The following is a 20,000-nucleotide window of genomic DNA, read 5'->3' as shown; positions in this document are numbered from 1 at the left end:
ATTTTTTGCACCGGCCCAGAGGGCTGGTAACAGTAGTTTTCTACCAGCCCTCACCATAATTTACCAGCCCTCACAAATTTTTCTTTTCTTTTCAAAAATAAAGATAAGACTGTTCGACTAACTCTTGCTTGTCCGAAAAATGTTGTAGTGCGCGGCATCGCGTAGTAGCTGTTGAACAGACTATAATGCAGATCGTGAATGATGTCTGAAGTGTTTTTGTCAATGTCTAGTTTCACTCTTGCATTCTCGATTTCAAATTTGTAAAATGTTGATAAATCATGTGTGATATCCTTCAGGTAAAACAGTATTGTAGGCTATTTGCTCATTAATGCTATAAATAATGAAAGTGTCAATGACACTATAGCTCACCACAAAAATGTACACAAAAGAGCGAGTGCCAACAAGGCAAATGCGCAGTTTAGCCATCGCAGTTTTAACAATATTTAGTGGTACTATACTAAAGTTCTTAATTATACTTCTAATTCATTCCTTGATTGTTCTTAGCATAAAATAAGTACTTTCTAGTAACCGGCTCGGAGGGCTGGTGTTTTTCCAATGTTACTGGCCCTCCAAATGATTTGCCGGCATATGCCGGTGGGCCGATGCTAATTTCGCGCCCTGCACATGTGCTTTGGTTTGATTCACAGAAAATGCTATTACAGTATATAATCTAGTATTATCTGATCTGAGCCAAGAAATAATTTCTTGTGGCAACAGGTTTATGCTGAATAGCAGACTTCATAACAAAACTTCAATGATCAGTACAAAACAAATGAAATACATATGAAAACAAACAGTTCAAATTATTGATCTACCTGGAGGTGGTGCCCACCCAGAGGGCATTTGGCGAGGTAAATTTGGTTTCACTCGAGGAATTAACTTTGTTGGCAATAATCTTTCCACCCACTTATACTCTTCTGTTGACTCCACATACTTAGGAGCCTGGATGCAAATTAAAAAGAGTAGAAGCGATAAAATCTTTATATAGCAACAATTATTCATTGAAAAACAATATAGTGGAAAGGCAAAGTCAATAAATTAGAATGTAAACTAAATAATAAACATTGACATCAAATAAGTGACCTTTATGAAAACCATTATTGATATATTAATATTAAATATAATTCGGATAATATGAATACATACCGTTCCTTTGGATGGTGGAAGATCTTGCACAGTACAGGGTTCTGAAAGAATTTCATTTTCATACCCAGTAAATGTGTGCCTCTTCATTTTAGGAACATTGTCCACATTTATGTCAGCTTCTGATGAAAATGACCTTATTGACTGCTGCAACATAAACATACATCAACTTAAGACCATCCTAGTAACAGCAATTAATTTTCTGCAATATGTTGGTTAATCACTGTTGTTTCAAACAACTGCAATGATGCAGCCAATTGGTTTGAAACAATTTGACACGACTTCTTATGGTGGGGATTGTGAGGGTACTAGACGAAAAATGACGAAATTCCTATTGGCACCTCAGGGTGTTATATAGCCAGCCAGATTTGGGGACGACTATTGCACGCACTCACATTTCAAATGGACCGCCAAATTTACAATTTGAAAGCAGATATTTATCTTATGGTAATTTTTTCAATGACCACTAACGGCCGGCCACGCACAGAATTTACAAACAGGTTAACTTTTTTTGTAAAAAAAATTGCCAGGTACTAGCCACATTAACTAAGATAAACCTCTGCACCCACGCACCCTAGGCACTTGTTGAATTGTTCAGCTTTTATGCCATGTTTTATGCCATGTGAAATCTAACTTACTTAGTTGTGGTCCTAGTTACTAAGTTAGACTCTAGTCAGTAGTAGACTATATATTTCGGTTCATGGATATAAGTGCTCACCACAATTCATTGTCGTAAATGCGCGGCATGTGCAAATGTGGATAGCTCTTATATCCTTGTGCGTATGCTATATTTATATGACTATGCCTATGGTTGTGGTGCACCAGCAACATGAATCATGATGTCGCACCGTGCCAGGCTTTCAGATTTGAAAAGTACAGGAGGACTACTAATGACTCCCCTAGAACACCACAGGGGGACTTTTCACGCTCCATAATCACACCCTTAAGAGGCATGATGGAGAGCTCCACTAAAAAATCACACCCTTAAGAGGCATAATGGAGAGCTCCACTAAAAATCACACCCTTAAAAGGTCTGCCATTGTTTTAAGATACGACGAAGGGTGTATGAAAGCTGCATTCTCATTGGCTACTGAAACAAGAGTTGGGCTAGAATCAGTGAAAAAATTATTTTTTTTCTTTCCGGGGCTCTTTTTGCAAACCCCCCGAAGATTTCGGGGGCTACTTTTTCATTTTCCAGGGCTTTTTTGCCACTTTCCAGGGCGACTATTTTCCAGGGCTGTTTCCTCAAATGTACACACAAGCACAGTAACTAATACACACTCGCGGGGGCGCGCACACACCACACACGTCACACGCACGCACGCACGCACGCACGGTACCAAGCCACTGACACACCACACACAGAAACACACAACCGACAACAGCAGACAGAACCACAGCAGACACAGCACAAGCGAGCCGCACCAATTACCAAGCTGGACACAGCACAGAACAACAGAACATGCAGGGGAGGGCTGGGGCCGAACCCATCAAGGTATGACCAAGTTCATGCATGCGGTGCCGGAACGACAACTCAACGAGGATGAGAGAGCAGCAGACGCGCTGACAAGCTCGAGCGAACCGGGAACAAATCAAGCGCCTTGAATTATGAATACACACAGTGCACTAAACACAGAACATTACGCCTAGCGCAAATAGTGAGTGTCCTGCAAGTAGATACGACGGAAATCGATTGTATCACTCGAATCTCTTGCGCGGTCCAGGCCCGCTAAGCCACCGCGTAAGGCCCATTAGGCCCGGAAGCCAGGTTGAAGGCGCCTCGCAGGCACGTGTGTATGGCTGTGCACATCGACGCTGCGTACGTGCCTGCTGGCAGGGGCGGCATTGATTGAAGTACGGGGGGGGGAGCGTGGTACTAATCACTACTAAAATGTAGAGGGTTGGCATTGCTGGACTATGAGAGAGCGACAGCAAAACTCTTTCGGGGAATTGACAAAAAAGCTACAATCGGGAATGACACACGAGTGTGCCGCAAGGGAAAAATATACGTGTGAATTTCATTAGGATTTTGTGGAAGGAATTCCATGGATTACCGTTCTATAATCCTACGGGTCGTTGGTCCTACGGGTCTACGTAGGCACGCCCGCAGGCACACCCGCACACACGCACGCACGCATGCAGGCACGCACGCGCACAGGCACACGCGCAAGCACGCGCACACATGCACGCGCGCAGGCACACACGCAAGCACGCAAGCACGCGCACAGGCACACGTATATACGCGCGGGCGGCGGCGCGCGATACTCCAGTCAGGGCTCGCGATCCATTGCAACTCTATGGACAGGGAAAACTAGCCTCAAGGCCACGCGTGATGCGGCGGCTTTTGATGTACACGATCGATCGATCGCGTACTATATATACGGCCACACACACTTGCAGCGTCAAATAAACGCACACACTGGCCAACGTCTGACAATCTCAAACAGTGAACTAAGCCGTGTCTATATTGTAAAGCAAACTATATTACAATGGTATTAAATGAAGGTACTGTTAGTAGGCTGTTGGACTGTAAAATGAAAATTTGTACATAATACACAGACTTTTGGTGCGCGATTTCAACCACTTTTATGAGGCGCGATGATGCGCGCACCATGGCACAATTTATGGTGCGCGGTGGAGCGCGAGCGCGATCGCGCCCCTTAAAAATGAAAGCCTGCGGCGTGCACATGTCATGAGTACAGACACGTCAAGTCTCACGCATTGAGCGTGAGACTCACGCATTTTGGTCAATTCTCACGCTCTCACGCTCATCTCTGAATTTCCCACGCAAAAATCAAAATCAATAAATAAATAATTAAATCCCCCCATTTTCAGTCCCCAATACCAGTATACTAGTATCGGAAGGCTAAGGCCCGATCAACAGTGCCGCTCTGCGGCCGCCCAGCTAGATAGCTCGCTCCGGCCGGCCGTATACGTATAATACTATAAGCGGCGCGGCCAGCGCACGTGCACGCATTTTATTTGCCTGCTTCGAATCCAATATCCCGCCTAGATGATGGCTCTGCAGGTTACTGAGGTATTTTGTTTACTTTTCAATTCTCAGCTTGCACTTTTACTGTGATAAAGTGGCATGACACATTATGTCACATATGACACACATGTGGAGTCATAAAAAAATTCAATTCATATTTCCCAATACTTCTAATCATTCAAAATGAGTAAGAACTTATATTTATAAAGGCAATAAATCATACCATAGGCATAGGTATGCACTAAATTGCACCATTTCAAACCTCAAATTTCGAACCCCCCTCCCTTGGTAGCTTCGCTCCCTCGGCCGGTGTCGCTCCGTCAAACGCTGAGTCTCACTCTCAATCAATTCTCAAACTTGACATCTCTGTGAGTATCATGACAACGATATTACTGATAATGCATAATAACATAATTAACAAATACTCTAAAGCTAATGCTTTACACAATATAACATGCAATGCTAACCAGAGAATTGTATGAAGCGCTTGCTACGCGTTTTATATGTGGAATAACGGATCGACATGAGTAAAGTGTGAGCGCAGCCATGTTTAATTCGTACATTTCACGGGATTTTATTAGCGTGTAATAAATTGTGTAGGTCACAATCCAAGAAGATAAAAGATATGTTAATGAGCTATTTATTAAATTATACAAAATTGCATTTTATGCAAATGTATTCCTCTATTTTATTGAAGTATATATCGTTAGAGAATAAACCATAATGAAGTTGTTGTGACAGGTAAATAATGCTCTTGTGTTTTCTTGTATGATCAGAGCGGCGCTATGTTTTATCACGTATGTTTGTTGTTGTTAGTGTAGAAACTATTTGTGGATGACTAAACTCAGATCAGTTCACTGTTGTTTTACATATTATATTTCGTTTTACTGGCATACTATCTCAGTATCTGTATCAATAGCGATAAATTAAGTTCAGGCAAATACTAGTGAAATGACAAAACTCAAAAGTCAGTTCGGTGACGGTCCATACCACGGCACAGGCACTTCTGACTTGGAACGTCTCAATAAAAAGTTAAATAAACACGAAATATATTTACTACCAAAGTCTTAATGTTTCTCTACTCTATTTCGCCTATAATCACCTGTAAATGCCGGTCAAATGCTCATCTGCAACACACAAGTACACCGCACGCCCGCCCTGTGCACAAACAACATGAATAAGAAAGCAGGTAGGAAAGCGTGATCGCAAAATTCGCTCGACGCTCTCTTCATTTCACACCTTCACAGCACGAATACACATCCAACAGCTTCCATCTTGGTATCTATGTGTAGCTAGTTATTGGTAGTTCTCTTGTTCGAATTATAACTGTCCTTTGTCCTTACCTACTCCCGCCAGAGATATCTCGTGAAATCCTGCAGGAAATGTTCTCTCCGTGAAAATGTAAAGAGAGTGTAAAGAGGACGTATCATCTGAAAATCCCTAACGGCGCTACTTTCGATCAATCGCTGTAGTCGTGTGTGTGACGTCATGCTTGCGCGCATTAAGCTTGGCTTGGCGGGCCTCGAAACGGAGGCTCAGAGGCTGGCAGCAGCTCATCCCGGCATGCAATGCGCCGCCATTATTCGTGTATAAACAGACATTTCGTCCTCTTTACATTCTTTTTACATTTTCACGGAGAGAACATTTCCTGCAGGATTTCACGAGATATCTCTGGCGGGAGTAGGTAAGGACAAAGGACAGAGTTATAATTCGAACAAGTGAATATTTATCTACGCATAGATACCAAGATGGAAGCTGTTGGATGTGTATTCGTGCTGTGAAGGTGTGAAATGAAGCGAGCGTCGAGCGAATTTTGCGATGACGCTTTCCTACCTGCTCTCTTATTCATGTTGTTTGTGCACAGGGCGGGCGTGCGGTGTACTTGTGTAATTGAGTAAGAGCAACAGATGAGTAATTGACCGGCATTTACAGGTGATTATAGGCGAAATAGAGTAGAGAAACATTAAGACTTTGGTAGTAAATACATTTCGTGTTTATTTACCTTCTTTTTTTTTTAGATGTTCCAAGTGCCTGTGGTCCATACCACTTCACTTAGACCATTTCAACACTGACAACAGTAAAATTATTGTAATTAAACAGAAATTGTATTCACCACCAAAGTCTTAAGTTTTATGTATTCGCTATTGACTAATGACTTCATGCAAATGCCGTTCAAGTGCTCTTCTGCTACACAGCGACAGTGTGAGCACAAAATTTGCACAACTTGCATTGTTTCACACCATCACACAGAAATACAAACCACCACATCGGGCCAAGCCTAATTTAGGACATTAGATTAGTTTAGCACATATGCGAAAACATATTGGGGGAGGGGGGTCCCAAACTATCCTTGATCTACCACATCCAACTCGTATAGAACCAACTGCGTGTTTATACATGAGACTGAGTAATGGCACGCATTGCATTCTGGGTTCAAAGCACTCTCTGCTTTTAAGCTCTGCGATGAGTCCCACCATTTAGCTCCAAGTTTAGCAAGCATGATTCACATATGAATGGCATCACACATGCAACTACGTTCATTAGGCTTAGCTAAACAATCGAGTAGCGCAGTTAGGGAGTTTTGGGTAATAAACAGAGAGTTGATCCGGCATACATTGCCGTGCAGCATGAGTTTTCTGGAGGAATTTACCAGATTTCTATGGGCAAATTAAGTTTTACCACGCGGCAAGAATGATAATTCAAACGAGTAAACATTTGGCTACGCATAGATACCAATATTGAGGCAGTTGTTTGTATTTATGCTGTGATGGTGTGAAATGAAGCAAGTGTTGTGAGAGTTTGGTACTCGTCCTTTCTGATCTGCTCTTATCTTTCTGCGAGTTTGTACACTGTCGCCTGCATGCGGTGAGACAGTGTGGCGCAGATGATCATTTGGACGGTATTTTCAAGGAATTATAATATTAGTCGATAGATAATTTACGGAAACGCTGAGGCTTTGGTAATAAATTCAATTTGTGTTTATTTGCAATAATTTTATAATTGAAGCGGTCCAAGTGCCTGTGGTCACCAGATATCAGAGACACACTAATAATAATTATTCGTTGCCCAAGTGTGCTATATTAAGAAGAAGGCTAACGTCAATCAGATTGACACGTCAACACTACGGAGAGCAGCAGATAGTGTTTCAATTTCATAAGTAACTAAAGGGCAAGAGAGAGAATACCAGGATGAGATGGCAGAAGCAAAAAACCAAACCTGTATGACCCGTTAAAAATGTCACATGGGGACGATAGTGGCAGATGACTAAGTACACAGAGAGAGTTTCATAAAATCAGAGCGATAATAATTTTGACATAAACATTGCAAAATGTTATAAGATTGGACTCTGGAAACGGGGCAGCAAGAGGTGCAATCCTCTCCAGTGAGAGCAGTCTCTGAACTCGCATTGTAGTTTTTGATACCGATATGGTAGATAGCACACATCACTGAATCTATATGCATTTCCTACCTCCAATGGACTTTCTTCGCAATGGATATGTTTCATTATTTGTATATTTATATAATATTAACTGGTTCATGCTATGCTGCCATATACATGTCATTTAGTAAAAGATAGAACTAAAGCATACACGTGGATGATGTGGCATGCAAATTGTTAGTAAACTATCCTTACAGTAAACCCCCAAGTGGTGCTAGTGTCGATCCTAACTAAGATTACTTTTAAGTGGGAATGCATCCTGGTATTAAACCTAATCCATGTCGTGTAACATGAGAAATTATTTTATGAAACATGATGTAGCACACAGTGACACGGATATAGCATTATGTTCGTATGTGCCACTCATAGAATAAAGGTAAGCATTGTGCTATACTTTGGTATAGGAACAGGAACAGGCAAATCTACCAGACAAATACAACCAGCTCCACTATTGATTATACTTGAGTCTAGTACTGAACTGTGGTATTGTAACAAGGACTCATTAGCATGACCAGTTGCTAGTAAAATAAATAATTACTGATGTTTTTAGATTTCGCTGGAACATGAGATTCTATTGCATCCACGCTATTTTGGACCGAACCTCCTCAACACAGTCAAACAGAAACTTTTCACAGAGGTGGAAGGAAAATGTCCTGGAAAGTTAGTATTTTTATTTCGGCATGATAATATGATTTGCAAACATATTTTTTATTTTAAATTTTTGCTATCTTGTTATGGTAAACTATGTTGTAGAGATATACTGAATTAATTCAAACAAATCTAGTTGTTCTATAATGAATAATTTTTTTAATTGCGGATAACTACAATCTAATAAGACGGAATGTATTTGAGGGTTAACATGTTGGTTTTACACTGGATTCTTTTTTGCTCAGGTATGGCTTCGTCATCGCGGTAACAACAATAGACAATATAGGTGCCGGGTACATTCAGCCCGGACGGGGCTTTGTCGTCTATCCAGTTAAATACAAGGCAATCGTGTTTCGTCCGTTCAAAGGAGAAGTTGTTGATGCTGTTGTGACACAGGTGAACAAGGTAGGTTCTAATGAATGGTGCAGTGTTTGCTGGTGTGAACTGAACAACACTTTCATCCATAGCAAAACATTGCATGCGATTTTATGGACATCTCAATTTATTATCACACGCACACACGTGCTTGCGCACACACACAGACGCACACAACAAGGGTAAAGTTTCTTGTGTCTGATATTGAGTCTGAGCATATTATTATTAATATAATTATTATTATGCTATTATGGGAAGTTTTCTTAATTTTTCCAGGTTGGACTATTTACAGAAATTGGACCTTTATCATGCTTTATTTCACGACATGTAAGTATTGAAAGATTAGTTAGTTAGTTACCATATGTAAATCACTGTGATTTACTGCTGGACTCCATGGTATGACGTATGCAGGAGTTCTTGAAGTGTAACTATTGATTATTTTCCTGTAACACATTTCAGAGTGCAGCCTCATGGAACTGCCATGTTTTTTTAGTAAATGTCCCAAGAAAATCTAGCAGATGCACAGCACAAATGTTCTGCAATGTCCAAACATAAGTAATCAACAGCGAATGTTACAGATAGTCAACATGTGTCGCACTTGCTGCTGTTCCACTCATACGGAGTGGCGAGCTGCAGTACTGATTGTTGTGTGGGCAGGCCCGCAATTGTTTCACATATGTGGCTTGAAGTGATGTATATGGAGATAGTTGGAAAATTTTTAGGGGTGGCGCGGAGTGCGAAAATTAACATACTACTCGTTAAAAACTTAGCTGATTCCATACATCATGTAACCTCCTTTGTGTAACACAGCTTGCCCTAATAGTTGGAAAACAGCTGACCCTATCGTGACTGTGGATAAGCCTCTATCTCATTCTCAATGTAGAGACGCATAGCCGGCATAAAGAGACCGGCAGAGTGCTGGCAATTCTGAGAGAAGTGAGGTTTTAACTTGATCATAATGTCGATATTTTTAATGCAAGTTAAATGCAATGGATGGATGGATGGATGGATGGATGGATGGATGGATGGATGGATATATAGATAGATAGATAGATATGTTTTTGTATATTTTTGATAGGTTAGATAGATCTAGACTAACTAGTACGTACATAATTAGATACATAACTAGATAGATAGATAGATAGATACATAGATACATAGATACATAGGTAGATAGATATAGATCGATTTTTGGTATTTCTCTTTCAACCAAGTGGTCACCAACTGAGCGCTTCATTTCCCGGGCAACGCCGGGTGTCCTGCTAGTTATTAGTATATTCTACATTATCTTTCATTTGTAGTCCATACCATCTGACATGGAGTTTGATCCAAACTCGAATCCACCATGTTACAAGACACACGATGAGGTAAGTCGAGTACTGAACAACTTATACATTCACAGGTATTTTGGAGTCATGTAAATCATTTATAAAGAGTCATTTTAAAATAATATACCGTATTTACTCGTGTATAAGCCACACTTTTTTGTACACAACTTCAAATTTAAAAAATTGGGTGTGTGACTTACACAGGGGGCTAAGAAATCTTGTTAATGTACCAGTGTTTGTACCAACTTTTCAAGGCAAAATATGGGGTGGACTTATACACGAGTAAATGCGGTGGCTTATACATGATGTGTGATGGGATGTAATCATCTTACATAAGCATCTAACTATTTCAGGAAGTTGTCATCCAAGAAGCAGACGACATCAGAGTTAAGATCATTGGCACACGAGTGGACGCCACAGATATTGTGAGTAGATACCAGTGACAGTGTATGGCCTGCAGTGTCTTTGAACGAGAACGTGTTAATTCACTAGCAAGAATATGTATTGTTGGGAGCATGCAACAATGGCCGAGCTAGTTATTAGTTGTGATGTTTAGGTGGAAGGTTCCTCTGAGCATTCGTTCTACATTACCCAGGTTGGTTTTTTGCGATGTGAATTTATGGTGTTCCACAATATTTACTAGTAGATATTCAGGGGTATGTAAAAAGACAATATGATATCATTCACTCAATCAATTGAAGCCCTCACTTGTTCAAACGCATGCAAATTGTTTTTCAAGAAAACTGCTTTTCGAAATAAATTGTTAGATTCCATTTGTTCTACTTTGCTTCCAGTTTGCTATTGGATCTCTCATGGATGATTACTTGGGTAAGTAGAAAGTCTGAATGTTAGATTGCTGTGTCGTTTCTGTCATGCAAATGTATAGGTTTTTCTACCTAAAATGCACAACAGCTTGTTTTTATATGCAGTCTACTGCCATTATTTACGCAGTCATTACATATAGTAGTCGCATATGCTGATAAGTCAGTTACTCTGATATTTGTGTTCGGTGATGCATTAGGTTAACCAGTACTTAGTTAGAAGTGAAGCAAATGTTCCCATCAGCAAACTCCCCATCAAGTAAATCTGCTGTTAGACACTATGTAGAGATTTGTGATAGGACTGCAGTTATCATTGCACAACTGCTGTGGAAATGCTGCTTCCCTTGGTGATACTGGTCCCGTGAGTATTTGATTATTCATCGTGGATGTGCCCACTAGGTGACAGCACTATGCAGTAATTCTGAAAATTGCCGCGGTTTAAAAAATCATAGGGATTCTTTCAAGAAATGTAGGTCTAGGTAGTTTACAACTTTCAAACTGATTTAGGTTATAGCCACATGAGCAATACATTATTAAATAACTTCTCAGGTGTACCGTCTGTGACCATTAGCCAATTTATTTTATTAATTTGTGCACTTCCATATTTGTTATAAATTTATACTTGGCCATAAAGTTTAATGCTAAACGCATTCTTCGTGCATATATTGTCACGGGTTTTGCCTGGCGTCGCATTACCTAGCACTTTTCGGCAGTATATTGTAATGCTAATGGCATTATTGCTGCTGTTTAACTGCCAGACCGAACGCACCTTAATAAGAGATTCGGTGTTTACGAGAGCTAAATGGTGCGAAACCTGCATTGGCGAAATAACATTCATGCCTCCCGTGAGAATACTCCCTCCTCACGAATGCTGGCCATCTTCCGCTGCACTTATGTGAACGTGGGATCGAGTCTGCCATTGAGCTGGCTAAGTCGGCGGCCATGTGTTTTGGTGCTCGCTGGCGCATTGTTTGTGAGGACTCAAATGCTGGGACAGTATAGCGGCAACCACCCGTGCATGATCTTGTCTCGGTTAGGAGGGCCGGCAATGCAGTTGTTATAACTAATGGATCAAATTCAGGTGTAAAGTTAAGGAGAAAAAAAGAGATGGTCCACAGGACCATCTAGTTTGAAATTTAGATGGTCCTCCTAAATTTTAGATGGTCCTCCTAAATTTCAAATTGTTCTCTAAAAGTAATGCGGCGTGCAAGCGTAAGAAAGCGATTTTACATGGTGATAAACGATACAGTAATTGTTTATTCACTTTAATAGTATATTGGTTAATAAAGTTGTTTCAGTAGAATTTAGTTGAACCCATAACGGTCCGGTCCGTCGGACCATTGACTTTGAAAATCTGATGGTCCTCCTGATTATTTGATGGCCCCGGACCATCGGACCATCGCTTATTTCGACCCCTGAAATTGATCCATGCCACGTGCAGTCCAGGGTTCCGCGCAAGTGAAATTCTACCACGTTTTCGTTTGCTTGCAGTTGCGTTTGAAGTGTGGTTGTTGATCCTCTGAGCATGTTTTTGATTTCACTCGAGTTCTTTGTTGCCCACTGACTAGTCACTAGAGTGAGTGTTGTAGACTTCGTGTGTCAGGGCAGAGGTAGGGTGCTATGGAAAACTGCTGTTCTAGCAAAACGGCAGCAGCTTTTGCCCGCATGTAAGTGTAGAAATCACTGTGTTGGCAAGGTTCTCTTATTCGAATAGTTCTTATAAAGCACACAACATAAATACAAATAGAATTATGACCCATGGTTTGGTTGGAATGCTAGCAGTATTAAATAAGAATGTGGAGTTCTTCTTTGGAAAGGAGAACTAGAGTGATCTTATGTTAATGTAACACCAGCAGTATGAGACAGCACATGTTAGTTCGTCAGTGCTTACATTACATTGAAACTTTTGTATTAGTTTGGGTAAATGTCAAGACGGTACGGCTAGAAACCAAAACCGTGTTTGTTGTCATCCATTCAAACCTATAGCATAGGTCTGCGTAAATGCAAAAATAGCACTAGCTGTGTTCTATTAAAATCTCTGGCATTGGCTTGAGTAGACGGCAGACCTGCAGTAGTGTCCATCTATTAAGGACTGCGTGGATATCAAAACTAACTATTGCTAATGCGGGTGCAACTGTGCGTGCAGTGATCTGATGGATTCATCCCATCACCTCACCAATATACGGGGAGAGCAAGAATAATGTTCTGGCGGCGCTGTTGCTTCGTGCACTCGTGGGGCTTGTTGGAGCGCATTGGGTTCAAGTACCATATGATCTACATCAACAGCCCTCAAGGTGAGGAGGAGAGAGAGAAGGGGAGGGACCACGAGGATAAGTTGGCCGCACTCTGACTCTGCCCATCGCCTCGTGATTTCCGTTGATATCTCGACCGATGGAGCGATAACTATGCAACGCTGCGTGTTAATTATTCAGCACGTGACGAGGTCGCAGGGTTTGGATTTCCCGAGTTTGAGGACTAATCCGTACGGATTTGTTAGTTCATAAACCAAAAACATCCACTGTTCATGCGACACCATGGATACGTCGACGCAAATTAGTAGATGCGCGGGGTGGTTGTGGTGCTGTTGGTAGTTGACTGGTGTTGGTGGTGATGGCAGCAGTGATAGGGTAGTTAACAGATGGGATTAACAGCGGTGGCGGCAATGGCAGTGTTGGGAGAAGTGTTGTGGGTGGCAGGGGACCGAGGGTCCGTTCGCGTGGCGCGTTCATGGCAGAGCGGCCGCCTGTAATCGCATTACGCTCGCTTTAAGCGAGAGCGCTCATTTTCATGCACAAATAAATTGGAAGGTAATTGGCAAGATTTTGTTCACGAGGTCTCCAATGCAGAGACCTGCGGGTAACAGCGGGCGGTGACGGCGCTCGCGCGCGCGCGCTCGTGTCTGGATCGAATGAGACGATTAAACAGTGCCGACAACTAACAATTCGTCGTCGTCGTTATCAATGTCATCGTTGTCGTTCTCGTTGCCTTAGTCATGCTCGCTGTCGTCGTCGTTGTTGTCATCGTCGTTGTTGCCACTGTTGTTGTCGTCATCGTCATTGTTTTCCTCGTTGTTGTCGCCGTAGTTGTCGTCGTCGTCGAGATCATTGTCCTCATCATCAATGTCTTCATCCTCGTCATTGCTGTTGTCATCGTCGTCGTTGGTGTCATTGTCTTTGTTGTCATCGTCGTCGTTGGTGTCATTGTCTTTGTTGTCATCGTCGTCGTTGTCTTTGTCCTCGTCGTTGTCTTCATCGGCGTCGTTACCTTTTTCATCACCGGTATATAAGTACCCATGAGCCGCGGATGTTGTCATTGCGCGATTCTTTAGAAGTATGGCGGAACTCGTCAACAGTCTTGCTCTCTCGTGCATTCATCTGGGATGAGTGGCGCATGCCTTTGCATCTTTACCGTCGCGACAGCCGACGTTGACAGGTGCGTGCAGTCATTAACTGGGCTTCTTGTATCTCCTCCTCCTCTTGCTCCCTTCGCCTGCATGCGCTGCTTTCTCTCGTCTCCGTCGCAGTTTCTTTTTATGTCTTTGCCTCTCTCTTCCTATCGTCTCTCGCTGTCTCTTTCTCTTTCTCTATCGCTGTCTCGGTCTCCGTCTGTCTGTCTGTCTCTCTGTCTCTTCCTCTCTGTGTTTCGGTCTCTCTCTCTTTCTCTTGTCTTTCTTTCTCTCTCTCCATTTTTCTCTCTCTCTAGGTCTCTGTCTCTCTCTCTCTCTCTCTCTCTTTTCTCTCTCTTTCTCTCTCTCTCTCTTGCCTGTCTTGGTATCTACCTCTCTCTCTCTCTTTTTTTTTTCTCTCTCTCCTTCTCCTATCTATGTTTCTGTCTTCCTCTTTCTTCTTTCTCTCTCTTTCACTTTCTTTCTTTACTCCCTCTCTCTTACCTTTCTCTCTGCCTCTCTCCGCCAGCAAGCGTCGCCTCGTTAGCTCCTATTATGCGCAGTTTTACGCTCCGCTGCCGGTTTTTACTACTCATTAACGCCGAGCCGGATCAGCCGTGGCAGCACGCCGCGCATAAGCAGGTGAAATAATGCGAGTAATTCAAATTTGAATTAATTCATCGACGTCCTGCTCGCTTTAGTGCCGATCGGCTGTGGGCGACGGGCCAGGCCGTGAGAGCAGAGCCAGAGGCAGGAGAGAGCGAACAATTACACGGCGATGAATCCCGTCTCGCGATGTCTCGCGATCACGGAAGATCTAGAGAAATGCGACGAGACGCCCGCGCGCGCTCGCTGGCCCGCACGCCAATTCGAATGCGCGAGTTTTCGAAAAATGTTCGCGAGAAGATTCGTTTCGTGAAACGGTTGCGAGCGATGAAATTAGGAGCCGGCCGATCGTTTCGGGTCGATGTTCGTGTTTGCGTTATGCGCGTGGTGTGGGTGGGGCGAGAGAGAGATGTGTTGCGCGTGTGGGGGTTGTGCTGTGAAGAAGTGAAAGTTTGGTGTGTTGGTGTGTGTGTGTGTGTGTGTGTGTGTGGTGTGTGTAAGGTAGTGTGTGTGCGCCGTGCGCGTGCGCGTTAGCGCTGCGGCGTCGTGCGCGGGTGTGACGTTGTCCAGTGGCTTGTGCTGTAACGCTTGCGTCGCGAATGTGCGCCGTGGCCGGTGTGTGGGCCTGCATGTGTGTGCGCGTGCGCGTTGCGTGTGCGTGCGTGTGTGTGTCCGTGTGCGTGTGCGCGTGCGCGTGCGTGTGTGCGTGCGTGTGTGTATGTGTTTTTTTGCTGTCGTTGACGAGATAAACGTGTTCACGTGTTGACTTCTGTCGGGGTAAACGTCATCACGAAATCGCGTACTCAAGCGGCGCGCTCTTAACTGCTTGGGCAGCCTCGCAAGACCAGCTATTTTTTTTTTACTTGATTGCATCGTGATACAATATGGCGTGCGCACAGAGGCGCTGCCTCGGAGGGGCTTCAGCTAATCTTGCTGGCAGCGAACTCGCTAAATTCTCTTTGCAGACGTATAAGTGACTTGGGTTATCTCGAACCTTCAATGACTCGCGTTGGGACGGTCCGCGGAATTGCATTACATGAAAAAACCAGTGTAGGTGTACATGTTGAGGCAGATAGTATTTTATATGAGCGCATGATCTGTAGGTGTACTAGGAATGCATGCTGGGAAAGACAATGGTGAGGCGTGTTTGGAGACGTATTTTGTTTACTGCCTGCCCTCATGGTGCCCATGCGAGTGTGAGAGCACGTGTGTACATGCGTGTGTATATCTGAGTGTGTGCATGTGTGCGTTTCTAATTATGCCGGTTGTTTCCTGCAGTCTGTCAAATCTAAGCCTCGCAAATGTACCGATGTTTATTGTTTCATGATTACTGAAAATCATTGTGCAGCGCATAATTCAGGTATAGCGTGCATAAACATGTAAACAAAGCTGGTCCGTATATGCTGTAGCGGTGCCAGGGCTGTCACGCGAAACCATTAGGCTATGTATTGTCATCTGCTGTTGCGCGCATGATCGTCTCTGCTGTAATTAAGCTAATTACGAATATTTCAAGGATATGAAATTTAAACAATCGCGCGGTTGTTTTGCTGCTGTTCTGCGGAACGAGATGGGCGAGAGGGAGTAAACATCGCTGAATGCATGCGGAGACTGAGACAGAGTCGAAGACTGCGCGGTGCTTTACATATTCCATCTGGCGTTGGGATATAATTATGAAGATGGGTCACGTGCCATCCAGTAATTTGTCGTTGCGATAATCTCTGACCGAAAATGGACGGAGCGAGAACGAGATGGATTGAGAGAGAAGGGGTGAGATAGATAGATGGTGCGTGGCATGAGAGTGCATATAGGAAAGGGGTAGAAAAGGGCAAGAAGAGTAGTAGCGAGACTAGACCTCTTGAATGTTTGTGTAGACACGACACTTACCGTGTAGTGAGTGAGCATCATGTAATTTGTAATAGACTTAAAAAAATCACACTAAATATGCGAAACGCAACATTGCAGGAAACCATACGAGATTCTAAGTATGTTACGTTTGATGGAGAAGTCAGTGTTACGCAATTAGTGTAGCTCCAGCTAGGTTCGTTAACGCGAGCGTGATACGGCGCTTATAGCTATGTATATGTCGTTAAAATAACTTGGCTGCATGCATGCGTGTCGTGAAGTAAACGTTTTTGTTGCGATATTTTGGCGTAAAAACCAAGTACTCTTCAGTCTTCACACACAAGAAGTATTCCTGAGCTCAGATCGATGTGAAATTCTGTAAGACGGTTAAAATATGAAGAGCCAAAGCCGTTTGACATTTTCATCGAACGACAAAACATTATCTGTATAATATATCGTACTCGTTGGAGAATGCCTGGAAAAGTGCCAGAAAGTATAACGAATGATGCACTTAGTCGTAATCTATTAATTTCTATCTACTAAATTCCGGAATCTGTTAAATTAATTTTAATCCGTAAGATTATTTTGCACATAAAAGAGAGGCGAACCTTGTTCGCTAAGTACCAATCAGTGCGTGACCAGCGCGTACTTTAACCGCAGTGGTTACATGCGACGAGGAGGAGGAGGAGGGCGGTGGCTGATACATGTTGCTGATGCAGCACTCACATCCCCCCTCCCCCCGCGCCCTGCACCAGCGCTGTGACGGCCTGGCTGCCTGCCTGCTGTCGCATGTGGCTTCTGGATTCCTCTCCACGTGCCAGCCCACTGAAACTGTTTAATCTATCACAGCTTCGATTTGATCCGCGCTTTTTTTTTCGCTGTCCCTCTTTCTCTCTCTCGTTCTCTCGTCGTATTGCCGAGAATGTTCGAGGAATTGCGGCGCGCTGCTGCTTGTTGTCATCGGATCTGTGAATCTGCTGTCGTTGCCCCGGTACAACGCGTCGCAGCAATTCGATAGTTTCAGTGATTACAGTGAGGCAACATCTTGTTGCCGTCTCTGCCGCATCGCCATCTTAGAGAAGAGTGTCTGCTGCTGCTGCTGCTGCTCCTCCTCCTCCTCCTCTTCCTCCTCCTCCTCCTCCCCCTCCTCCTCCCCCTCTCTCTCTAACTTTCTTTCTCTACCCCCATCTCTCACTCTCCCTCCCACTTCTCCAGCAACGATGTTTCTTTGGTGTTTTTGTGACTAATTAGTCTCTGTTCTGTCTATGACGGCTCCCATAAGATCACTGAAGACGTAGAATGTACTAGTGTTGTGTACTCGTGGTTCTAGTCTCTGTGCCGTGTAGTCTCAGTATACAGTGATACGCAAAGTCGATTAGAGATGTAATATGTGTGATGAGGGTCGGATTAGGGTTAAAGTTAGTGTTATAGGGCCGCTATGTTTAGTTTTATAGTTTTGGTTTTGGTCAATGTTAACGCTATGGTAGGGGGTATGGAGTTGAGTAGGACGTGTTACTTTTGAAAAGTCGGGATTTTAAGGCCATCGTAAATGTCTGATGATCTTCATTAGTGCAATGAGCAATTTATCATAATCGCAATCACACCAATCTCACTCCACTCTGCTGGCGATCCACAAATGGTTTCTTGTTTGTAGTGGAACGAATTAGGATGTCATTACTAGATCGGTGGATTGGCATAAACATTTTTTGCCATTCCTTGCAGGCTGACATAGTGCTATAAATGTAACGGCTCAGAATTTATATAAAGCTAATAAATTCGTTACATAGTGACATTAAGTAGAGCGTGATGGGTCTGGGCGAGTTAGCTAGTCACATGGGTTTAGTTTTAGGATAGCGGTGCTGTTGGGAGTTTATAAAATTCTCTACAGAGAGCCATTTGATATACGGTTATGCATGATACTGGCACGACGGGAAGGTTTTCAGAGGCCGTTTGATGCAGGGTTGTGGTTCTATGGGGAGGTATAGACGTGTAGCATTAGACTCAGAATGATAATAGTGGTACCGTGCAGTTTACGGAAGACAGAGGGAAGTAGATACGTTATAGCGGTGCTAGGGGGGAGGTAAACAGAGGGCAGTAGGTATACATCAAAGTGGTGCTAGGATGAGGTAGACAATTTTATTAGAGTCGATTGGATACGGCAGTGTTAACAAACGTGGTGACGTTACATCAGGCAAGAGTTCGGCGCGTGACCATGGCAACGCTCCGCCGACTATCCCCGTTCGAGTAGACGAGTAAAAATTTTCTCCATTTCTGGACGGCTTATAACGCGATCGCGAGGAGTCGATTAGTTGAAGCCTTCCTCCTCGTGAAGTCTTCTTCCGCGACCCTCGCGCGCGAGCATCGTCTCTGTGGCGCCCGCGCCGCGTCACCGCTGATTGGCGTCTAATCGCCCGTGCGAAGTGAGCTCAGAGAGAGTCGTAAGCGTCGGCGGCCAGGGTCTTTCAGGTTAGCACTAGAACCACAGCCTTTTGGTCCGCCATAGGCCGCTTGTGGCGGAGCGAAAGGCGCTATACTTCTAGAGCTAGTTTCAGGCGAGCCGCACCCGCTCTCGGCTGCGTATCGCGCCGAGCCGTCGCTGTATCGCGTTATTTATATCACCAGCGATGAACAGCAGGGCGTTGATGTCATCGAAGAGGGACGGAGAATCCCCGGCGGAGCAGGGGTCCCGTCGAACAGAGCTGGTCGCGTGTCCTTGGTTTCGATGTGCGTCCCGCGCACGGGATGGTCTATCTTCAGTGCATGGACGCTCTCGCGCGATGACGTGAGAACGCGCGAGAGAATGGGCGGGCGACATCGGCGGCGGGGGGACGGGACGGTCAGGCCGAAAATCAAACGTAGGTTTGCACGACATTGTCCCGGCTGCGGCTGTCACCAGCGGCGTGTGTAATACCTCATTGAGTCTGATTCATTGGCGCGGGAAGCGGAAGTTGTGAGGTTTCCCTACTTTCGCGCGCGTGTGCATTCGGGTTCACTGAGTGGAAGGAAGGCAGGAAGCGATCGGCAGGTTACATGAAAAAAATACTCTCTTCGCTTTCGTGTGCGCGAGTCTTCACAGCGAGACGCCGATGTTTGGTTCGGCTAGCGACGTATTTGTAGGCAGTGTTTATAGCTCTGTGAACGGCACTTATCCGGCGGGGAAAAGCTCTTAGGTAGCATTAACCGACATCATAAACGGATTGATAGCGCGCATCGAGCAAATGCTGTTCGCAACCCTTTTCAGTTTTGCTCTTGACAGTTTTAGGCCTATCAGTCTCGCTCGCGTTTTGTTGCTCCGGCTATTCACTCTTTTTCTTTCTTTCTGTTTCTATCTATCTCTCTCTATTTCTCTCTTCCTCACATACTGTCTCTCTCTCTCTCTCTCTCTCTCTCTCTCTCTCTCTCTCTCTCGCGCGCGCGCGCG

At 44.0% G+C, this 20,000-nt stretch overlaps 2 protein-coding genes across 4 annotated transcripts in view; one reads left to right on the top strand and one right to left on the bottom strand.

Annotated features, from left to right (window-relative positions):
• LOC106811878 (39S ribosomal protein L49, mitochondrial-like) overlaps window positions 1–4,689 on the bottom strand; it is a 5,754-nt gene extending 1,065 nt beyond the window's left edge. The window contains exons 1-3 of one of the 2 annotated variants that reach the window (XM_014815597.1): window positions 4,603–4,689; window positions 1,147–1,290; window positions 816–942 (exon numbers count right to left, since the gene is read on the bottom strand). In XM_014815597.1, coding sequence (XP_014671083.1) covers window positions 816–942; window positions 1,147–1,290; window positions 4,603–4,683 — 352 coding nt within the window. In that variant the 5' untranslated portion in view covers window positions 4,684–4,689. The remainder of the gene's footprint in view (window positions 1–815; window positions 943–1,146; window positions 1,291–4,602) is intronic. The other variant, XM_014815598.1, reaches the window with a different exon arrangement.
• A 175-nt stretch (window positions 4,690–4,864) lies between these two features.
• LOC106811879 (DNA-directed RNA polymerase II subunit RPB7) overlaps window positions 4,865–20,000 on the top strand; it is a 61,415-nt gene continuing 46,279 nt past the window's right edge. The window contains exons 1-8 of one of the 2 annotated variants that reach the window (XR_001394222.1): window positions 4,865–4,932; window positions 8,125–8,234; window positions 8,468–8,627; window positions 8,874–8,924; window positions 9,899–9,964; window positions 10,279–10,350; window positions 10,720–10,753; window positions 12,238–12,322. Coding sequence is in view for 1 of the 2 variants with exons in the window: in XM_014815599.1 (XP_014671085.1) it covers window positions 4,921–4,932; window positions 8,125–8,234; window positions 8,468–8,627; window positions 8,874–8,924; window positions 9,899–9,964; window positions 10,279–10,350; window positions 10,720–10,753 (505 nt within the window). In the remaining variant the exon portion in view is untranslated. The remainder of the gene's footprint in view (window positions 4,933–8,124; window positions 8,235–8,467; window positions 8,628–8,873; window positions 8,925–9,898; window positions 9,965–10,278; window positions 10,351–10,719; window positions 10,754–12,237; window positions 12,323–20,000) is intronic. The other variant, XM_014815599.1, reaches the window with a different exon arrangement.

Source organism: Priapulus caudatus, unplaced genomic scaffold (genome assembly GCF_000485595.1).
Source record: "Priapulus caudatus unplaced genomic scaffold, Priapulus_caudatus-5.0.1 Scaffold585, whole genome shotgun sequence".
NCBI lineage: Eukaryota > Metazoa > Priapulida > Priapulimorpha > Priapulimorphida > Priapulidae > Priapulus > Priapulus caudatus.
The sequence above is the reverse complement of the archived record's forward strand: the minus strand, read 5'-3'. Positions and strand labels throughout refer to the sequence as shown.